This window comes from Staurois parvus, unplaced genomic scaffold (genome assembly GCF_062004578.1).
Source record: "Staurois parvus isolate SC_StPar_1 unplaced genomic scaffold, SC_StPar_1.0 ptg001329l, whole genome shotgun sequence".
Classification (NCBI taxonomy): Eukaryota; Metazoa; Chordata; class Amphibia; order Anura; family Ranidae; genus Staurois; species Staurois parvus.
In genome coordinates this window covers 391,942-416,019 of record NW_028319125.1, presented here as the reverse complement: position 1 = coordinate 416,019, position 24,078 = coordinate 391,942, and the positions used below count along the sequence as shown (strand labels likewise).

Genomic DNA, 24,078 nt, shown 5'->3' with positions numbered 1-24,078 from the left:
ATTGTCAAACGCAGACAAAAATAAAGTATATGTGAGCACAGTATAACTAATGCTGGCCATAGACTGGTCGTTTATCGGCCGGATTGTCGGTTGAAAAACGAAAAATCGGTCGTTCTGCTGCCACCAATCCTTACAAAAAATGGCCTTTTTTCATAGATTTTCCAGCATGACCGATAAAAAGAAATGAGAAGGACCGCAAAAATCGGACGACGACAGTGCCCCACTAACTGTGTGAATATCGGCCGATTATTCATTCGGATGAATATTCGGCCGATAAACGACCCATCTATGGCCTGCATAAAGCACGTAGTAATAAAATGAATATTTGTGCGCCCTAATCGCATTTATTCATTTCGTATACAAACATTTTGTACTTTTATTTGGAGGTCACATGAACATGCAGCCTTCCTAATGGTTTCTGTTTTGCCTATTGGTGGTTGTGTTTGTTTACAATGCAGGCAGGCGGTTTGTATCATCAAAGAGGGCAGGAAAGCTGCAATATGACGGTGGACCTAATGTAGGGGCCGCTGTCAGTCGAGGCAAGTTTAGGTGGGGGCATGCCGGGTAAAAATTCCAACAAATTTATAGGCATTCCATGTGTTTACACGGCATTGTTAGGCCCCATGTACACAGGACACTTCTGAACGATAGAAACTGACTGCTGGAAAACGTGGGTTAAAAAACGTCTGTTTAGCCGCACTTGCATGACGCATTTATGTGCGTTTGCGTTTAGAAGCTTTTTTTAAAGATAAGCACAGGAAAACCTCCCAAATGCCCAGAATGCACTGAAAAGTGGTAAATTATTAACTATTTCAGACTGTTTCAGAGACATACAGAGAGTAGAAGCAGAGACAGCAGTATGTGTTGAGATTAGCTTAGGTGTGAGTTGCTCATTAACATTTCTTTTGTTTCCAAGGGTGGGAAAGGTGTCTTGTGGAGGAGTCATTAAGGCCACCTGGCAGGGGGTCTTCATGAGGAAGTTGAGGTGTCAATGGTCATTAACATATATTTTGTTTCCAAGGGTGGGAGAGGTCTGAGGTGTGAATTGGTCATTACAATGTGTGACGAGCTTGGTAGGAACATCCTGTGGTCAGTGTTTTATCTATCTGAGTACCTTGAAAATGATTTGCATGCATTTTTCATGATGAAAAAAGGCTCTGGACAGCATCGGGAACTGGACGAGTTAAAAAAAAATTCAAACGCTGGTAAACGCATTTAGCCGCGTTTACAAGCGTTTTGCGTTTGAAGCGCTGATAAAATCGACTGCTGAACGCAAGTTTTCTGCGTTCAAAAAAACGACTGTAAACTCAAATGCCTGTAAACGAAGATGTGTACATGGACACATAGGAAAACATTAGGGAGAGTTCAGGGGCTGCTGAAAAAAACGCTGAACATCTCCTAAACGTGATTTTTATCAGCTGCAGTGTACAGGAGCCCTTACTCCAAAAAAAAAAGAAGTGAGTCTCAAACTGACCACACAACCAAGGGTCTTTTTCTATGCTTGGCGTGGCCAGATTACACTAAGGAAGGTAAGGAACTGGCAGCATCAACTGTTATTTCTGATGAATGTAAGGCTACGTTTAGATGTGTGATTGGGGGGTGGTAAAAATGTGCCCCCATAAGCTGCAAATGGCAGTGGAAAGGGGTGTTAACATGGTGCAGTTGCGATGCTTCACTTTGTGCCCACATCAAAAAGTATCCAACTTATTGTGATTGGTGGGCAGCAAGTCTGCTGAACTCATCCCACTTGGGTCACAGATCTTCAGCACAGCAAGGGGATCGTGATGAGCTATGTCCCTCGGACTCAGCACATCACTGATCAGGGTAAAGGGCCAATGACGTTGGCTCTTCACCATGTGATCAGTTGTGTCCAATCATAGCTGATCACATGTGAACAAATGTCGGTTATTGGCATTTCCTTTCCTCAGCGCTGTCACAGTGGTGGAGAAAGAAAAGTTGATTACCAGCTTTCCTGTGACAGGGGACATTTACACTGATTATCAGTGCAGCTCCATCAGTGCCACCTCACCAGTGCAGTCTATCAGTGAATAAGAAAAATTTTTTTCAAAATTTTATAACCAAAATGAAGAAAAAGGTGTTTTTTTTGTTTGTTTCTTTGCTTTTTGTTTATTTTTCAATTTTTCAGGATTTTTTTGTTTAGCAAAAAAAATAAAAAAAACCCAGTGGTGGTTAACTACCACCAAAACAAAGCTCTGTCTAAAAATAATGATAAAAATGTAATATTGGAACAGTGCTGCATGTCCGCGCAACTGTCATTCAAAGTGTGACAGCGCTGAAAATTAGCCTGGGCAGGAAAGGGGTGATAGAGCCCAGTAGGCAAGTGGTTGGGTAAAAATTTAACAAGAACTGTTCCCATGGGGAATAGCTGAGCTCCACATAGTGAGATTTACCACCGTTGCAGTATGAACACAGCGATCTGTGATTGTTTCGCGTAGATCGGGTGCTGAGCCTGGCTCTTTGCATTTGCTCCACCATTCCCTTTTTTACCGCAATGTGCACTGTCACGATAACTACGCCCACACGTCTGCTTACTTTGGAAAATCGGCTTGTAGACCATTCAGTCAATATTTGCTTTAGCTGCCTGTTTTTATTTTGCAATGCCAGAAGCGGCAGAGACAGCCAAGCTTCTTCAGTGACAGGGCAGCATTCCTTCATCTGTGTTAACACTTTCACTGCATTCCCTGGAGCGTTCGATTCTTCACTCTGTTTCCACTTTATCTCAATACAATCATTACTCTGCATTTCTGATGTCCTCATTTATTGCAGATGAACATACAGAGATGGAAGTGAGCGGCATTTTCTTTTTTGATATCAAGCATGCTCAATAAACTGGCATGGCGGCACCCTGTAATCTGTTTTATAAATACAAATGGTGAAGCGCTTTAAATAAATACTGTTGTCTTAAAATAATGAAGTCCACACAAAAACAGTTCATAAGACAAATCTGTTGTCTTATATCAGTGGTGGGCAACCTTTTTTTTCAACTGAGCCAAATCTCGCCAAAACCACGATTGAAATTTATTTTGAGAGCCACATTTTTAAAACTGAAAATACATCCCCCATATAGTAATTCATCCCCCATATAGTAATTCATCCCCCATATAGTAATTCATCCCCCATATAGTAATTCATCCCCCATATAGTAATTCATCCCCCATATAGTAATTCATCCCCCATAGTAATTCATCCCCCATATAGTAATTCATCCCCCATATAGTAATTCATCCCCCATATAGTAATTCATCCCCCATAGTAATTCATCCCCCATATAGTAATTCATCCCCCATATAGTAATTCATCCCCCATATAGTAATTCATCCCCCATATAGTAATTCATCCCCCATAGTAATTCATCCCCCATATAGTAATTCATCCCCCATATAGTAATTCATCCCCCATATAGTAATTCATCCCCCATAGTAATTCATCCCCCATATAGTAATTCATCCCCCCTATAGTAATTCATCCCCCCTATAGTAATTCATCCCCCCTATAGTAATTCATCCCCCCTATAGTAATTCATCCCCCCTATAGTAATTCATCCCCCATATTGTGTCAATTCACTTACCTTTGCTCCGCGCATTCCTCTCGCCGTGTTCCCGCGCCGTTCCGGTCTTCAGGGCGGACTGTGAGAGGAGAGGTGTTCGTCACGCTGCCCCGCCTACATCCTGACAGCCAATGTTTGTCACGCTCCGCGGGCCGGATTAAGAGGTCCGCCGGGCCGTAGTTTGCCCATTGCTGGGCTAGCTGCAGAGTCCTGACTTTTGGGGCGGCCGCCTGAGAGGAGGGAGGGGAGCGGGCGCCCGGCACACAGAAGAGCCGCATTAAATTGTGTAAAGAGCCGCATGTGGTTCGCGAGCCGCGGCTTGCCGACCACTGTCTTATATCAATAACGGAGGACGTATGACCAGTGTATATTTATATATGTACTATTCCCGCAGCAACCAATAGTCCTTTTCCAGAGAGATGCATTTATTCGGATAAAGATATTTGTTACAGATGACAGAAATCCAGCTGAATATTTGTAAAGATTACAACGAACAAAAGCTCTCAAAGTCCCATTCAAGATACTTCATATCAAGCATAGAGATACTACACCGTCCAGCATATGTCCAATCTATAATATACAACTAGGTAGCTTCCATGCAACCTGTGTTCTGTCCCATGTATCCTGACCTGTGCTCTGCTATCTTTGTATTCTCCCTTATGCTCTGCCCAGGTATCCTCACTTGTGCTCTGCTATCTTTGTATTCCTTCCTGTGTTCTGTGTCCTGTGTTAATATACACATTTTCCCCATTCAGTACAATGGCAAGCACTCTGATTGGCCACTTTTATTAGCTTGTTTGATCTTATGCGTCTAGACCAGCAATGGGCAAACTACGGCCCGGCGGACCTTTTAATCCGGCCCGCAGAGCTAGGCTCCCGCTAGGCTCCTCTCACAGTCCGCCCTGAAGACCGGTGTAGCATGAAAATCTGTCTCCTATGAGGATCTGTCCCCCTCGACGTATCTGCGCATGTGCCGGAGATCGCCGATCGGCTGCTAATGCCTGAAACTGGCACATGCGCAGATACGTCGAGGGGGACAGATCCTCATAGGAGACAGATTTTCATGCTACACCGGAACGGCGCGGGAACACGGCGAGAGGAAGGCGCGGAGCAAAGGTAAGTGAATTGACACAGTGGGGACTTAATATGGGGGATGAATTACTATAGGGGGGATGAATTACTATATGGGGGATGAATTACTATGGGGGATGAATTACTATGGGGGATGAATTACTATGGGGGATGAATTACTATGGGGGATGAATTACTATATGGGGGATGAATTACTATGGGGGATGAATTACTATGGGGGATGAATTACTATATGGGGGATGAATTACTATATGGGGGATGAATTACTATATGGGGGATGAATTACTATATGGGGGATGAATTACTATGGGTGACGAATTACTATATGGGGGACGAATTACTATATGGGGGACGAATTACTATGGGGGATGAATTACTATATGGGGGATGAATTACTATATGGGGGATTAATTACTATGCTTACTATGGGGGAATATTACTATACTTACTATGGATGACACATACACATCATTCATCTACTCTTCGTCCGGCCCCCGGGTCCAATATATGAACCCATTGCGGCCCTCAAGTCAAAAGGTTTGCCCGCCCCTGGTCTAGACCTAGAAACTTCCCCTGACTCTCCATATATTTACCCAAAAACAGGTTAACCCAACACAACAAAGGTAAGGTAATTGCCTCCTGAATACATTAACATAGTAAAGTGTCCTTTTGGTGTGTAAAGTGGTCTTATCACTGGCCTGTCAGTATGTGTTTCGATGTCTTCAATATATATATTACACACAATATACTACAAATACCAGTAAATAAATTATGCCTCAAAGTGCTACATAAGTGACATTCCAAAGTGACAATGTGAAAAAAAAAACTGGTCCCACAAGTGGACCTATATACAGTGCAGATGAACCCCCACACAAAATAGGAATAATATAAGTGATAAAATAAATAAAATCGCTCTAATTAAGTGCTATAAATATCTAATAACAATTGATTGATAAATACCAAACAAACATATAAAGTGATGACATAAAATTGATCCCAAATAAAGTGCAATACAAATCCCTCACAGTCCCAGTGGGGGACATGTATAGTGATTGATTAATAAGTACACTACTCTAACTAAAGGTGACTGGTGTTAATAACAAATTCAATATTTAGGAGTAATAACTAACGATATAGTCCATCATTGTGCAAATTGCAAATATTTGTGCTTCAATTTCCACTCCAAATATTTTCAGTGCTTGTGCGACACTCAGGTGGAACACATATCCATAAGTGGCCAAAATGCCTCCTCATCTCCTTACCGCGACCACTAAGGGCCTCAAAGCTTTATACAGCAACCAATTCCACACCATGCGGCATCACATATAACTGGCTCCAATAGCTCCACTTAATCTCAGCTCTGGATCTCCCCTCAAATGGTGGTCCCCGCAGTATAGCTTATAGGTACATACCATTAAACCAGGGCCATAAAAAAGTAAGCCGAAGAGACCTCCATAGTGTAACTCTATTAGAGTCTAATAGAGTCGCCAAGTGAACACTCACAGTTTTGTAGATTTCACATCAGCAGTTTTCCCACATACTATGGGTGTATTGCAAGGCTTTGAGTGTAGTAAAATGGCGTCTAACGGAAGTGTGTCACCGCACTCTACGCGTTACGTCACGATTGGCACGTGACTTCCTCAGGAAGGAGGTAGTAAACTGCCACAAAAAAAAAAAAATCAGGCCCTGCAGGTTTAAGTAATAATGTACTAGTATGCACCCCGTACTATTAAGACAAACTTTCCTGCACATGGAGCCCTCTCATGCAGTGCTGTAACGGTTCCCTGGCGCTTTCATTTTCACCCGTTTTTTTTTTCCCGTTTTCGCAGGCTCCGCTTGTATGAAAGGCTGGGGCCACGCTGACATCACTCCCATGCATGAAGCTCTGAAAGTATGGCACATGTATGCCTTCCCTTCAGAGAGCATGCGTCAATGGCATCACTGGCTGCATCCCGTATGAACATCTCCTAAATGGTGCATGTTTAGAAGATATTCACTGTACCTACAGCTATGCCTTTTTATAGGCTTACCTGTAGGTACAGCAGGGACCAGCAGAATTTTGATCCATCTATGGGGGCAGGCTGGTTGAACGGAATATATAGTCAGAAAGTGCAGCGTTGAAAATATATTCATGTATCCAATGGTACTGTTACTTTAAATAGTGCAAATAGTTCATAAAGTGCAAAGTTCATATATATAGTGCAATTATGTAATATAACCATATGCGGTAAATAATATATATATATAATTAAAAGTCCATATAATAGTGATATTCTGTCCTCAATTAATGATGTAAGGTGAAGATCCTGTGTTCAGGTGAAAATACAATCCATGTGACATTTATTCCATTCGGTGAAGTTCAGGGAATATAGTAAAAATGCACACTCACCAGATGCGCATTTAAAATAGGCAGTATAGTATATAAGATGTAATGAGCCAGAGGTCCCCTTTAAGGTGGAATGGGTATACAGCCTGGAAAGGATCTCCCTCCTCTGGGTCGTAGAGCTGTTCTGCAGCTTTGTGTCATATGGGACTTTGTAAATTAATAGCTCACAGCCAAAATCAAAGATGGCCGCCGGACCTTCGTGAGGCGTACAGCTCCTCCTTGACGCGGTTTGTGCCACGCACATTTTCAAAAGAGGTGTGCCTGTGATGCCGGACGTCTATTCATTGCCTTATATAGCTCTGATTTGCGTGCGCGCATTGCCGATTGACTTCTGTACAACCAGCCTGTTGGAAAACTTTTACTCGATCACTGCTGCCGGCTATAGTTCGTGATACTGATGAGTGCATCCTGACGGCAGAAAAGCCTCTCCTCTGTCAGAATACAATAGCTCTGTGGGACGGATTCCCCCATCCACGTCAAATGTGTGCATGGTGGAATCGATTCATTTTCTTTCGTTCAACGTGCTGGTTGAACAAAAGAAAATGAATTGTGTAAGGCCTGTTGTAGATGTGCTTGTTAACATGTCGAAGTTATTGAAAGATCTCTGGAATAGTGGAATGTACTCCCCGAACTTTGGATAAAAATCAGAGCTCAGCATCACTTCCATCGAATGCGCCCAGCCGTGGCCTGCCTGTTTTCACACACACACTTCTTCGTCTTTGTTCCTAGTGCTGCCGTATTAAATCAGCCGAATAGAGTTCACCGATTTGACAGCTGAGGTTGTATTTCTGTTGGTGTCCGTGTTCTACTACTGCCTCGCTCCCCATTGTTCCGTGTTGATAAACAAGGGCAGAGACAGAACAGACTGTGCCGTCTTCTTTCCAACGTAAAGTTCAAGGTTTTGGTAAACCACTCAGGATGGGGTTAGTCATTGTGTGACCGCTTGTACATTGGTGCAGTTTATACCGCCTGTTCAATAGTTGCCTAGGAATGAAGACATTTGTTGTTAAGCATCATTCAAAGACAAACTGGTTACATCAAGGGAACATATAATGGTTTATAATTATTGCAGTCGGGATTACAATGTTTTTATAATCAGAAAGTGCAGCGCTGAAAATATAATATTGTATCCAATGGTACTGTTACTTTAAATAAAGTATGGCACATGTATGCCTTCCATTCAGAGAGCATGCGTCAGTGGCATCACCAGCTGCATCCCGTATGAACATCTCCTAAATGGTGCATGTTTAGAAGATATTCACTGTACCTACAGCTATGCCAGCAGGGACCAGCAGAATTTCGATCCATCTATGGGGGCAGGCTTGTTGTACAGAATATATAATCAAAAAGTGCAGCGCAGAAAATATATTAATGTATCCAATGGTATTGTTACTTTAAATAGTGCAAATAGTTAATAAAGTGCAAATTTCATATATATATAGATATAGTGAGATTATTTGATATAACCATACGCGGTAAATAATATCTATGTATATATATTTTTTTATATGTGTATATATATGTATATTTATTTATGTGTGTGTGTATGTATGTGTATATATATATATATATATATATATATATATATATATACACATACATACATATACATACAGTGGGGATCGAAAGTTTGGGCACCCCAGCTAAAAATTTGTATTAATGTGCATAAAGAAGCCAAGGAAAGATGGAAAAATCTCCAAAAGGCATCAAATTACAGATTAGACATTCTTATAATATGTCAACAAAAGTTAGATTTTATTTCCATCATTTACACTTTTAAAATAACAGAAAACAAAAAAATGGCGTCTGCAAAAGTTTGGGCACCCTGCAGAATTTATAGCATGCACTGCCCCCTTTGCCAAGCTGAGACCTGCCAGTGTCATGGATTGTTCTCAATCATCGTCTGGGAAGACCAGGTGATGTCAAGCTCAAAGGTTTTAAATGCTCAGACTCATCTGACCTTGCCCCAACAATCAGCACCATGGATTCTTCTAAGCAGTTGTCTAGAAAACTGAAACTGAAAATAGTTGACGTTCACAAAGCTGGAGAAGGCTGTAAGAAGATAGCAAAGCGTTTTCAGATGTCAATATCCTCTGTTCGGAATGTAATTAAGAAATGGCAGTCATCAGGAACAGTGGAAGTTAAAGCAAGATCTGGAAGACCAAGAAAAATATCAGACAGAACAGCTCGCAGGATTGTGAGAAAAACAATTCAAAACCCACGTTTGACTGCACGATCCCTCCAGAAAGATCTGGCAGACACTGGAGTTGTGGTACACTATTCCATTATAAAGAGATACTTGTACAAATATGGTCTTCATGGAAGAGTCATCAGAAGAAAACCTCTTCTACGTCCTTACCACAAAAATCATCGTTTGAACTTTGCAAATGAACATATAGACAAGCCTGATGCATTTTGGAAACAAGTTCTGTGGACCGATGAGGTTAAAATTGAACTTTTTGGCCGGAATGAGCAAAGGTACGTTTGGAGAAGAAGGGGCACAGAATTGAATGAAAAGAACCTCTGTCCAACTGTTAAGCATGGGGTTGGATCAATCATGCTTTGGGCTTGTGTTGCAGCCAGTGGCACAGGGAACATCTCACGAGTAGAAGGAAAAATGGATTCAATAAAATTTCAGCAAATTTTGGATGGTAACTTGATGCCATCTGTGAAAAAGCAGAAGTTAAAGAGAGGATGGCTTCTACAAATGGATAATGATCCTAAACACACCTCAAAATCCACGGGGGATTACATCAAGAGGCGTAAACTGAAGGTTTTGCCATGGCCTTCACAATCTCCTGACCTCAACATAATTGAAAATCTATGGATAGACCTTAAAAGAGCAGTGCGTGACACACAGGCCAGAAATCTCAAAGAACTGGAAGACTTTTGTAAGGAAGAATGGGCAAAGATACCTCAAACAAGAATTGAAAGACTCTTGGCTGGCTACAAAAAGCGTTTACAAGCTGTGATACTTGCCAAAGGGGGCAGTACAAGATATTAGCTCTGCAGGGTGCCCAAACTTTTGCAGACGCTATTTTTTCGTTTTCTGTTATTTTGAAAGTGTAAATGATGGAAATAAAATCTAACTTTTGTTGACATATTATAAGAATGTTTAATCTGTAATTTGATGCCTTTTGGAGATTTTTCCATCTTTCCTTGGCTTCTTTATGCACATTAATACAAATTTTTAGCTGGGGTGCCCAAACTTTCGATCCCCACTGTATATATATTTGTATATATAAAATTAAAAGTCCTTATAAGAGTGATATTCTGTCCTCAATGATGTAAGGTGAAGATCCTGTGCTCAGGTGAAAATACATTCCATGTGACAATTATTCCATTCGGTGAAGTGCAGCGAATATGGTAAAAATGCACACTCACCAGATGCGCATTTAAAATACGCAGTATAGTATATAAGATGTAATCTGCCAGAGGTCCCCTTTAAGGTGGAATGGGTATACAGCCTGGAAAGGATCTCCCTCCTCTGGGTCGTAGAGCTGCTCTGCAGCTTTGTGTCACATGGAACTCTGTAAATTAATAGCTCACTCATATTATGTCCTTTAGGTGGTCTGGTTACTGTTTTCTTGCGGAAACTGCATCATTAAGTGATGAACTGTAGTTACCTAAATGAAACTGTGCTGCTTCCCTGTTGGTGTACAGAACCACATTCAGCTCCTGGTCTTTGCAGTTGTTCTTGTTGTCCTCTGTGTATACCTCAATGGCTTTCTTGTAATTCTTCTCCTTAAAACAGTCATTGCCCTCCTCTTTGCAGGATTTGGTCAGTTCTTCAGTAGCCTCCCTGTCACACTCTTCCCCACTTCCGGTCCTGGATCCTCCTCTCTCCACATGCTTCCGGAGGTGCAGCACACTCTCTCCTCCCTCACATGTTTCTAACACAGGATTACAATGTTATTTGGTAATATATTCCTTTTTAAATATATTGCTTATAAATAATTCCTGCTTGTATAGTAGAGGACACAGGTTCACAGATTCAGAGATGACTCTTATAGGCAGGTATCTTCAGCTGATTGGACATTTAAAAAAAAAAAAAGCAAGTCTCAGTTCTTTGCTAGTGTCTTTTTGTCCCATTCTGAAAACCCCCGCGGGAGATGGCTCTGCGCTATCTGCATGTGGTTCGAGTTGTTTGTTTATCTCACAGCCATGACTTCCTTGTGTTTGTCTATTTGTACTTCCTTGGTGTCCTCACAGGGGGCTCCCTGCATGTAGTTCCAGCTTTAGGTGGATCCGTCGGGTTGTGTTTCGGGTCTACTTGGCAAGGATCAGGTTCCTACTTTTCCGGTGACTGATCATTCTACTAGGTCCATCCGTGCTTCCTGGGCTCTTCAGCATCTGCTTTCTGCGTCGCATATTAGTAAGGCCACCACCTAATCTTCGGTTCACATGTTTGTTGGGATGTTCAGACTTCAGCTATTCAGTACAATGATGCAGCGCTATATCTAAATCTACTGAGTGGATGTGACCACCCTATACCTGTGAATAAAAAATCAGCATATATAACAGTATAGGAGATACCTGTGAATAAGACCAACATATATAGCAGTAACAATGTAATAGATCCTATTAAGGTGTTAGAACTGGCCGGATCTATAAGGTGATATACAGTTGTGTTCAAAATAATAGCAGTCTGACATCACTAACCGGATCAATCACTGTTTTTGGTAGAAATGATATTTCTACATGGCAAATAATTTACTAGCAGGTGTAGTAGAGTAATAGAAATCCAACAGACCCAACAGTCATGACATGCATGCTGCTGATTCTGTGTCATTGAATCACTCATTGAAAGGGTCATGTTCCAAATAATAGCAGTGTGGAGTTCTATTAGTGACGACATTCATTTTTTTGAAAAACAGGTGGCAATTATTGCCCTTATTTAAGGAAGGAAGGCAGCAAATGTTGTACATGCTGGTTACAGTGCATTTCTCTCTGAAATTCTGAGGAAAATGGGTCGTTCCAGACATTGTTCAGAAGAACAGCGTACCTTGATTAAAAAGTTGATTGGAAAGGGGAAAACATATAAAGAAGTGCAGAAAATGATAGGCTGCTCAGCTAAAATGATCGCAAATGCTTTAAAATGGCAACCAAAACCTGAAAGATGTGGAAGAAAGCGAAAAACTACCATTCGAATGGATAGAAGAATAGCCAAAATGGCGCGGACTCAGCCAACAATCAGCTCCAGGAAGATGAAAGAAGGTGTAAAGTTCCCTGTGAGGACTGTTACAATTAGAAGACGCCTATGTGAAGCCAAGCTATCTGCAAGAAGTCCCCGCAAAGTCCCACTGTTGGAAAAAAGACGTGCTGAAGAGGTTACAATTTGCCAAAGAGCACATTGACTGGCCTAAAGAGAAATGGCGCAACATTTTGTGGACTGATGAAAGTAAGATTGTTCTTTTTGGGTCTAGTGGGCGGAGACAGTTTGTCAGACGACCCCCAAACACTGAATTCAAGCCACAGTACACTGTGAAGACAGTGAAGCATGGTGGTGCAAGCATCATGATATGGGGAGGTTTCTCATACTACGGGGTTGGGCCTATTTATCGCATACCAGGGATCATGGATCAGTTTGAATACATCAGAATACTTGAAGAGGTCATGCTGCCTTATGCTGAAGAGGAAATGCCCTTGAAATGGGTGTTCCAACAAGACAACGACCCCAAACACACCAGTAAACGTACAACATCTTGGTTCCAGACCAACAAGATGGACGTTATGGAGTGGCCAGCCCAATCCCCGGATCTTAATCCAATAGAAAACTTGTGGGGTGACATCAAAAATGCAGTTTCTGAGGCAAAACCAAGAAACAGAGAAGAACTGTGGAATGTAGTCCAATCATCCTGGGCTGGAATACCTGATCACAGGGGCCAGAAGTTGGGTGACTCCATGCAACACAGATGTACAGCAGTTCTCAGAAACAGTGCGACTACAACCAAATATTCATGAAGTCATTCAAAGGAAAGCAAAATCTTCAAACATTTTTCAGTTTATATAGTGAATGTTTGAGTTTGTAAAGAAGAATACAAACACTGCTATTTTTTTGAACCGTCTAATATTCACTTTTCTTCAGTTTTTTAGAGCAGCAACACAAATTTGATCTATTTTTCTTCATGTTGTGATTTGGAATAGAATGTGTCGTGTTCCCAATGCATTTGTGTGGATGGAAATAAAGGCTATTAGAAGGATTTTGAGGTTTATTCACTTTTTTCAACACACTGCTATTATTTTGAACACAACTGTACATGTGGTTAACGGTGCAAGTAAGAGGTTCAATTGAACCTAAACAGGTGATAATAATTCTCCCCCGTCAGGGGATCAACTCCAACAGAGTATACGTGATAGCTCAAACACAGTGAATCCCTATGCAGGGATGTATACTACCACATAAAGGTGATAAGTAATGACCCATTTCAGTTAACAAACTACTATAGGATAACAATGTCCATAACAAGCTGACATAGTGCTACATGGCAAAGATAATTAACCATGACTTTCCAAGCGTGCTCCTGTGCTGGTGCAAGTGTGAAATGAGAATCAGGCGTGCGCGCTCACCTTCCCGCTGCGACCCACAGGGGCCAAAACGCCTTTCGGATCACCCTGGATCCTGCACGCAATCTCCGGGTAGGATAGATTCCACAGCCCCTACTGGTCTCTCCTTCACTCTCAGTTACTCCTCCAAACACAGGTGTCAGTGTTTATGCTCATATATGCACATCATGTGGAATCATACAATGATAAAACAGACTCCATAGTGTAATACTGTAAATTTATTACTAAATGGGGTAAAAACGCCAAGTGCCAACTCACATTATTGCAGATATAGACAAGCTTTTCACACCACTGTACATGGGTGTACTGGATACACTCGGGTGTACTAAGATGGCGCTCACCTGAAGTGCGTCACCACGCCGCCTCTACGCAGACTTCAGCTGCTGCTGCTTTTAGTTACAAGGTGCTTCAGGCTGCTGTTTGACTTGGGTACTGGACCCTTATTGGTTGCTTTGTGGGGGGGGGGTGGGGGGCTTTTTGCTTGTTCTATTGATGTTTGTTGCTCTTCCCTCATTGGTATTGCTTTGGGATGTCCCATTTGTCTCTGAATCTACCTGTGCCCTGTACTGTACGAGCTAGAAATAGGATTTTTGAATGGCCTGTGAAATCCATCTCTTGGATCATGGCACATACCATCATCTCATTGCTTGCCAAAGAACAGAGGCTTGCTGGGAGCCAGTGTCCAGTCAGCTGATGGGACCCACCTATACTCAGTCATCTCTGAATCTACTTGTGTCCTGTACTGTACTTCAAGAAATGGGTAATGCAGGCGAGTCTAAAATCCTGTTGTCTATCAAAACAGCAGGTGGAGCTATAGTCTCCCTCAGATGAGAAGCATGGTATCCATGTCAGCTGTGCATAAAGATGTCTGTTTTTCTGAACTCCATGAGTTCAGGATCCCTTACCAGACAGCTCAGAATGGGGTTTTAGTTGGACAAAAGGAGCTGCAAAGCAAATCTGTCTACTGTTGTTTCTTTAGCGAACCTGTAGTGCTCTGGGAATCCTTTGTCAAACATTTCTTTGTAAAACAAAGTTTTAAGCATATGTTTAAAGAGGAGCTCCAGTCTCCCCCCAAAAAATTAAGTCAGCAGCTACAAATTCTGTACCTGCTGACTTTTCATAAAAGGACACTTACCTTTCCAGAGGTCCAGCAGTATTCTCACCCGAGATGATTCTTCAATTGTCCTCGGGTCCAGGTGCCAGCATCTTGGGTAAGGAAAACTGGCAGTGAACACAGTCAGTTTCCTACTATGCATGTGCAAGCCACACTGCGTTTTGTGAATGGCTCCATAGTCTTGGACCTGTTATGTGTCCCAGAAGACTGCAAGGGGAAAGGATGGGGTGAACTTATGCAGAAGGAGGTACCTGTCAAAACCAGGTACTCGTGCTCTCCCCCCCCCCAAAAAAAGTGCAAAATGTGGCAATGAAGGGAAGAAGGATGTAAACAAGCAGAACTTCCCTTTTTCGGTAAAGTTCCACTTTGATACATTATCATTGTTTCCTTTAGGCACTGTTCACACTTATGCGAAGTGGGAGTGTTTGTGATATCTCGCATGTTTCCACGGCATATGAAAATGCGCCAGTTTCTGGCAGGCACACTGTGGTGCTATTCATTTTCATGGCACCCCAAATACACCAGCCAGCCCACATGTGCTAAATCGCACCACTGCTCATGTCGTAGTGTCATATGTTGGGCAATGCGATTAAAAAAAAAAAAAGTTCCTATACTTTTGTGTGATGGACAGCCCTAGAAATTTATGCGCTGCTTTAAGCATTTCAATACCGTGCAATTTTACACCTTCCCTCCCAGGCCATTTTTCAGGTTTCAACGCTCTCACACTTTAAATGACAATTGCGCGGTCATACAACATTGTACCCAAACTAAAATTTTATCATTTTCTTCACACAACTAAAGCTTTCTTTTGGTGGTATTTAATCACCGCTGGGGTTTTTATTATTTGCTAAATGAACAAAAAAAGACCAAAAATTTTGAAAAAAAAACACATTTTTCTTTGTTTCTGTTATAAAAGTTAACAAATAAATAATTGTTCTTCATAAATTTAGCCCAAAATGTATTCTGCTACATGTCTTTGGTGAAAATAACCCAAATTAGGATGTATTATTTAGTTTGTAGGAAAGTTATAGAGTTCACAAACTATGGTATAGATCTGAAAATTGATCAATCCTGAAGTACTGACAGCCAATCTAATTTCTTGAGGTCCAAGAATGTCAGGATAGTACAGATATCCCCAAATGACCCCTTTTTGCAGAGTAGACAGTCCGACGTACTTCATAAGAGGAATGGCGAGTTTTTTGAAGTTGTATTTTTTTTGTCATAATTTTTCGGAAAATGAAAAAATTAAAAAAATTATTTTCACTATTTTTTTTTTACATACTGTCACCAGTGCAGTACAGCGTCATCATATAACTGGCATGGCGGTGAACAGGGACACAGACACGGTGACAGATCGCGCTGCTGCGCCGCTCTGCATTAGCGCAAATTGCGCATGTGCGGGAGCACGCCAAATGGCGTGCACCCGGAATGCAGGTACACATTTGAAGCCGCCAAACGGCCATTGGCCGGGCGGCGAATGGTTAAACACGACTCAAAACGCACAAAAGCGTGAGCGCATTGTTGCACTTGCATTAATGTGAATAGTAAAATTCTTATATCAGAACAGCTAGGAGAAGACATAGATGACTAAAACTGAATCCAACTCTTGTCACGTCAAGTGTGACCCTGTTCCCTCTTCCCAAGTCTCCTGGTTCTTTTAATATGTAGGATTTATTATTTATTTCAGGTACTTATATAGCGCCGTCGGTTTACGCAGCACTTTACATACATAAATTGTACATTCACATCAGTCCCTAACCCTCAAGGGGTGTACAATCTAAGGTCCCTAACTCACATTCATACATACACATACTAGGGACAATTTAGACAGGAGCCAATTAACCTACCAGCATGTCTTTGGAGTGTGGGAGGAAATCGGAGTACCCGGAGGAAACCCACGCAGGCACAGGGAGAACATGCAAACTCCAGGCAGGTTGTGCCTTGGTTGAGATAGGAACCAACGACCCGAGTACTGCCAGGCGGAAGTGCTAACCATTTAGCCACTGTTGTCCCTGTGAAATAAAGAACAAGTTGGATTTTTTTTTTTTTAATATGCATACCTTTAAATCCACTGCAAGCCTGCAGTTCCGGTCCCAGTCGCCTAGGCGATAATGTCATAAGGCGATTTGCAAGGTCTCCTGGGATGTCGTTTCCTGAATCCCAGGAGTCCTTTGGTTTCCTGTAATTGCGGGACTTGGAAACTGGAAATGACGCAAACAGGGGTTGAAGGAAACCGGAGTATCTGGAGGAAACCCACACAAGTACAGGGAGAACATGCAAACTCCAGGCAGGTGGTGCCGTGGTTGGGATCCGAACCAGCAACCCTAGTACTACCAGGTGGAAGTTCTAACTATTAAGCCACTGTGCTGCCCATGATCTTCATTTGATTAGTAGGGGGACTGCGGTGACAGGAGGTACCAGGGCCAAACGTGACTGATTAAAGGAAATGTCAAGGTTGGCACAGCTGTCTGTCTATGGACCTGATGATTGTTTTGCAGATGGTAACCTGTACATACACATGTATGTTCTCAGTTTGATTTTGCTAAGTTTATATCATGTTTACTTTGTGGGCTCTTGGCTGGGTACAGTGAATGTAGGAAGTTATGCCTGTTTTTTGTTTTTCTATTTCAGGGATTTAAAGCCGGATAATGTTCTTCTGGATATGAATGGACACATTCGCCTGGCCGACTTTGGGTCGTGTTTAAAAATGAACGACGATGGAACGGTAAATTGTACTCTACTATTGGATGTGCACATCTTATGGGCACACAGTGCAGCTCAGAAGAGCCAGTGCTAAGGTGTCTGCACTTGTTTCCAATTCTGCCTTTCTACTGTAACCCCTCTGAGCTTTTCTTGGTGGTCTTGCCTGTTTTACATATTAGAAATTTGAAGAAGTGGAGTAGACTCCATGGTGAGTGCTGGCAGAGCTAGGAACTTGTGGATGGAGATGTCACCATAACTGAAATATTAGTATTGGGTTCACAGAGCCTACAGGCCTCATACACATGTGGTATTGCCCATCATGTAGACGTGTTGTGTGGTTCACTCTTGTTCTGCTCATTTGGATCTCAAAATGTGCATCAAAACACCAGAATTGCAGCGTACAAATTGTTTTCCAAATGCTTCACATTGTTATGAGCAATTCCCTATTACAGAGAATGAGCTTTCGTGTACTCAGATTGCATTTTTAGCATGGTGGATTTGATTTAAATCAAGTTTATTAAAATCACGATTTAAATCACTAGTTAATAGGCTTGATTTATAATTTTTAAAGCGCATCTGTCATCTTTGTCCCGCAGCGGCTCCTCTGACCCGCTGTTGACTCACTTTAATGGTAGGGCTGGTGATGCGGCAGGGACACAACAAGGTGAGGGACGTGGCGGCAGCAGGTGAGTGGATGCCCACTAACAAGCGCTGCCATGATGGATCTAAAATGACAGGTGCTCTTTAAATGTAAGGCATCTGACTAATGCTTGCTGGTAGTTAGTATCTTTAAGATTTGCAAACCAAAGGAAGGTTTCCTTTTCAGAATAATAAGCTGTCGGGTTAGTAAAACAACGATATCAGAACCGATTTTAGGTTAATAGGTTAATCACACGTAGCTGGAGAACGACTCAAATTCTTTTATTTCAGGTTTTTTCTCATGGTTACTGTGAAATTGTGTGAATGCATCAATGCAGTGCATGTTATCTCAACTTGCAGAGCTTGGATTCATTGAATGAGATTACCAAAAATGTAACTATTGCAGAATTTACAGCCTCATGCTACATTATTATTATTATACAGGATTTATATAGTGCCAACAGTTTGCTCAGTGCTGTACATTATAACATTATAATGGGAGACAGTACACGAGACAGTACAGTAACAATACTGGGGTTATAGGGCCCTGCCCCTTGGAGCTTACAATCTAGGAGGGAGGGTATAGTGGTACAGGAGGAAATAGCTGTGGGGGATGGAGTGGTAGGAAGAGTGGAGGAGTTCAGTAATTAGCTGAGGGTGGGGTAGGCTTCCCTGAAGAGATAGGTTTTCAGAGTGTGCCTAAAGGAGAGGAGAGTAGGTGATAGTCTGATGGATTGGGGTAGGGAGTTCCAGAGGATGGGGGAAGCCCTGGAGAAGTCCTGGAGACGGACATGGGAGGAGCAGACCAGGGAACTAGAGAGTAGGAGGTCTAAACTCAATTATTAATGTATCTTAAATTGAAAACTATCTTTAGATAGATTTTTACTGCAAAAGCATTTTATCAAAATACGTTTGATAAAAATAAAAAAAATCCAATTTAAATAAATTAATTTAATTTATTTTTAAAATCATCTATTTTTATCCACCCTGATTTTTAGTTTTGGATTGAGAGTGTGCCTCTGTCAGGAGTACTGGAGAGACTTCCCTTTGCTTCGAATTGGCAAGAAGATAGTGGAAATGATTGGAAATCCCACCTTTTGAGGGTTTTCATCAAAACAGGTGTCCCTGTCTCAGCACCTTTTGTTTTGGGTGCAAACATTTGAATATTTTGTGACTTTCTCCTTTTCAAACTCTGTTTAAAACTAGGGATCAATAAGGGAGTTCTGTGATGTTGGGAGATGGTGGGAAAGCCTATTGTTTGGGAACATATGCTGACCAGGAGTGGCTGCCACCCCCACCCCCCTGCTGATCAGCTATTTAGAGAGATCTTTTAATCTGCTTCAAGACTTTTTATCTGCTACACTGCAGCTTGGCCTCAGACGTTCACTGATAACTCCCTCCTCTGTCTGGGCCTCATTTACAGCTAGGAAATTAAGACACTGTCCTGAAGCACCTGAGATTTATAATAAGGATTATAAACCTGGACTCAAAGGAAACCTGCGTTTTGTCCATACTCGGGGAACCAACTGCTGCCTCGCTTGGTTGCCTTAACATGCCTTTCCTTTACTCCCTCGCTGCTCCATTCAGCCCCTGAGAGACAACTATGATGTACCTTGGGGTATTGGGAGCATGTGACCCACTTACCTTCCTCCCATAAAGTAATGGCGGCCGGAGTAATTCATTATCAGCCTCAAGTGCTGCCACATGGAAGCAGGGAGAGTGGCATTAGCCCTGTGTAAGTGATAACTGAGCCTACACCCTCTTCTCTAGCAGGCAAACAGAGCAGTGATCTATTGAAGGGAACCGTTAATATATGCAACCGGAGAAGGTGGAGGCTAAATAAAGCTGTTGCATTGCTTTTCATATAGAATGAGTTTATATACTGATCCATCGCCACTACCCCTCCCCCCAACCCTCTGATACTTTTCCACTGTTCACTCACTGCACCCCCTCAGCTCACTAATATTTTTCCACTGATCCATCACCACTCCCCTACCAACCCACTGATACCTTTCCACTGATTCCCCCCTCTTTTAATCCCTCATCCCCCCCCCCCAAACCCACGGATACCTTTCCACTAATCCCTCACTGCTCCACCCCAACCCAGTGGTATCTTTCCACTCACCACTCACTTCTTCCCCCATCCCCTCCCAAAACTAATGATACCTTTCCACTCATCTCCCACTGCTTCACCCAACCCAAACCAATGATACCTTTCCACTCATCCCTCACTGCTTCCCCCTCTCAAAACCAATGATACCTTTCCACTCATCCCTCACTGCTTCCCCCTCCCGAAACCAATGATACCTTTCCACTCATCCTTCACTGCTTCCACCTCCCCAAACCAATGATACCTTTTCACTCATCCCTCACTGCTTCCCCCTCCCCAAACCAATGATACTTTTCCACTCATCCCTCACTGCTTCCACCTCCCCAAACCAATGATACCTTTCCACTCATCCCATACTGCTTCCCCCTCCCCAAACCAATGATACCTTTCCACTCATCCCATACTGCTTCCCCCTCCCCAAACCAATGATACCTTTCCACTCATCCCATACTGCTTCCCCCTCCCCAAACCAATGATACCTTTCCACTCATCCCTCACTGCTTTCCCCTCCCCAAACCAATGATACCTTTCCACTAACCACCCCCCCCCCCCCCCAAACTCACTGATACCTTTTCATCAATCCCCTAATGCTCCCCCCACCTCTATCTTTTTACTGATCCCTCAACCCCAACCCACTGAGGCCTTTCCAGTATTTCCCTACTGTTCCTTCTTCAGTCTAAGCCACCAGCAATATATTCAGTATTGGCAGCCTCCATGTTTTTCTCTGGGTTGCGTTTCATCGTCTCCTGAACACAAATGACTGCTCGGTAAATGCCATGTGTAGCAAGTCTTTTAAGTGAATCTCCCAGTTTGTGAAGTTTGAATAAAAGTAGCTAAAATGATTTGAGTGGTTCAGTCAGGGGTTATTAAATACAGTTTTACAGTGTTTCATTCCCGTTTGGTGGCTAATGGATCCAAGTGCTGGGAAATTTTTATAGAGTCGCCAAAAATGTATGTGCCTACCCTCTGTTTTTTGCGCTTTTCACAATTTCGATCTCTCCTTTTGTGCAGGTGCAATCTTCAGTGGCAGTTGGAACACCGGATTATATCTCTCCTGAAATCCTACAAGCAATGGAGGATGGAATGGGAAAATACGGGCCAGAGTGTGACTGGTGGTCTCTGGGAGTCTGCATGTATGAAATGCTGTGTGGGGAGACGCCTTTCTATGCTGAATCTCTGGTGGAGACATACGGGAAGATCATGAATCATGAGGTAGTTATTAGTCCAATCCAGGTGTGCCTCTCTGAAGAGGATATAGTGAACTTAGAGAAACCATCAATTTACCCGTTCAGGAAAGAGTGACCTTGCCTCCTGATAGCCCAGAGCTCCTTTATCCACCCAGAAATGTATACTCGTTCATCCACGTAGGTATCCACCCTGGGTGATATCTGGTATTGCATGGTGTTGAAACTTAGGCCGGTGGATGACATCACTGCCCCTCCCTATATGATTGTATTAGGGCTGTTGAAGCTCAAGCACTGTGAACTGTCTGAGACCACATACTCCTCAAACCTGGGAAGCCTTGCTCAATTAGAGAAATGGAGTGATGGATCTGATGGACCAAGGAGATGATGGAGGAGCTTGGATTAGTGAGAAAAACTTGGCACTGGACTTGACAGATGCTGTCACTTTGCCGTATTTGGTGAAGGTGACATTGTCTCTTTACGCTGTTCACCCAACATCACCACCAACCCACTTCTGTTGTTTTATAACATAAATATCAAAATACTTTTTGAAGGCTGAGATTTCATAACAGAGTGGTGATGGTTTGGGGGAGATAGTTTTATGCGTTGTGAACAACTTGGAACACAGACTGCTTTTTAACCCAATGCAGAACAGGTCTCCCATCTCCAAACAGCACTGTCAAGCGGTGTCTAGGAGCAAATTGCTCACAGCAAGGCAGGAGGTAAACAAAACTTTGGGGGCTGCTGGCTATGCCACATGAGTCATGCCTTCTCTTCATTAAAGTGGAGCTCCACCCAAAAGGGGAAGTTCCGCTTTAAGCCTTTGTCCCCCGCTCCCCATTAATGATTGGCACCTTTGGGGAGCGGGTACCCGAATTTGCCTAGGCGATCAGAAGCGGAAGTTTTCCCCCTCCCCCGTAGTCTTCTGGGACACGTGAGAGATCCCAGAAGACTACAGGGCCATTTGCAGCAGCGCTTCTCGCACATGCGCAGTGGGCACCCGGCTGTGAAAAGCCGCAAGCTGTCACAGCCGGGTGCCCACACTGAAGATGCCGACACCAAGGAGAGAAGACGGCTGGTGAAACCAGCGGTGGTGTGGATACCGCTGGACCGAGGGACAGGTAAGTGTCTGTGTTTTAAAAGTCAGCAGCTACAGTTTTTGTGGCCGCTGACTTTTATTTATTTATTTTTCTCAGGTGGAACTCCGCATTAAAGGTAACCCATAATATTAGTATTGTTTTAGAGGTTACGGGTCAAAAGCAAATGCGTAATTGTGAAAGTGCACTTAGCTTTAATAGAATGTATTACACTGCACTATAAAGTATGGATGCATTCACATCAGTTCCTGTTCCAGGAATGTTACATCTTTATTAAAGTCAACCATACGTACACATGGCTAAACTTTATTTGTTCAAAAGCCAATTAACGTAACAGGATTTTTTTGGGTTGTGGATTGTTTTTGAACTGCGTTGTTTCATAGATAAATCGTGTACAAACTTGATGATTTTGGAACTGGCGCACAAATACTGAGCAGGGTAGTTGTATATCCACATGCAGGCTGTTTTTGTAGTTTGAGGGAGCGTGGTCTAAAATTGCAAACATAAATGGGATAGGGATGGCAAAGGGCTTAAAGGAGAAGTATAGCCAAAGCTTTTTTTGGTTGTACTTCTATGGATCACAGAAGTGCAGTTTGTTCTGTACTCCTGTCTCCTGTTTTCAGCTGACAGGCTAGAGCTTTTGCCCGCTGTTGGCTGATGTCACAGAGTCGGTGCAGGCTCTGAAAAGATCCAGACCATATGATCGGCATCCACCCAGATGCTTGGCCTGGCAGGTGGCTCAGCCTATCAGCAAGCCTCTGAGAGCCTGAGCCAGCCGCTCCCATACCAACCCCCAGCCCAAACCGCCCCTCCTGCTTAGCTTGGTGCTGGAGAGGCAGAGCAGAGAGCCGGTGACTGACAGTTGAGCAGCCTGAATACCAAGAACTGAGCAATCAGTGGTGTTTGATCACCCAGTTCTAAGTCTTAATGCCAGCAGGGGAGAGGTGCATCATTGGACCTATGCTGCATTCACTGAGGGGAGTATAATTTTTTTCTTTTTTAATGAAACCCATGCTTCTCTTTTAAAAGAAGGCAGCAATTTCCCTCCATATCAGCCAGCTTTATGGCATGTCATTTCCTCCTAGACAGGTACACTTTTTAAATGCTGGCAGCACAATTATTAATTTGTAGTTGCTGAGCGTCTGACAGTATTACACTGTCTGCATTGTATTGTCCTGGACAGATAAACGATTACAGAGTATATGTAATTAAGTAAGGCAGATCCTGCTCCTGATATGCCTGTTGCACAGACAGCAGTACAACAGTTCATGGCAGCTTTCCAGTTTAGTATAGAGAAAATGTGGCGACGCTGGCAGCTTATCAAACCGCCTGTCTCACACCCCATTGTGCCAGAGCGGTTAACGTTTCATTCACAACTTTTCTGATAACACTGCTCAACAGCCAGACTTTAAAGGTCATCTCCACCAAAAAAACAATATATATTTTTTGCCTAGCTGCTGACAAGTCAAATCACCCAGTGAATCTTTATTTCTCTCAAGGTTTTTGGTAATAACATATAACCAATGAATCGCCAGCTTCAGTCCAATGCTGCAGTCATGATGAAGACATTATATAATGGGGTATTCCCCATATTGTAGAAAACAGACTGGAGAGAGCA

The 24,078-nt window shown here is 42.7% G+C and overlaps 1 protein-coding gene across 7 annotated transcripts in view; it reads left to right on the top strand.

Moving 5' to 3' along the window:
* The window catches only part of CDC42BPB (CDC42 binding protein kinase beta), a 219,580-nt gene that overhangs the window by 81,916 nt on the left and 113,586 nt on the right, over positions 1-24,078 (top strand). For all 7 annotated transcript variants that reach the window (XM_089661355.1, XM_089661354.1, XM_089661351.1 and 4 more), the window contains exons 6-7: positions 17,359-17,452; positions 21,191-21,391. In XM_089661355.1, coding sequence (XP_089517481.1) covers positions 17,359-17,452; positions 21,191-21,391 — 295 coding nt within the window. The remainder of the gene's footprint in view (positions 1-17,358; positions 17,453-21,190; positions 21,392-24,078) is intronic.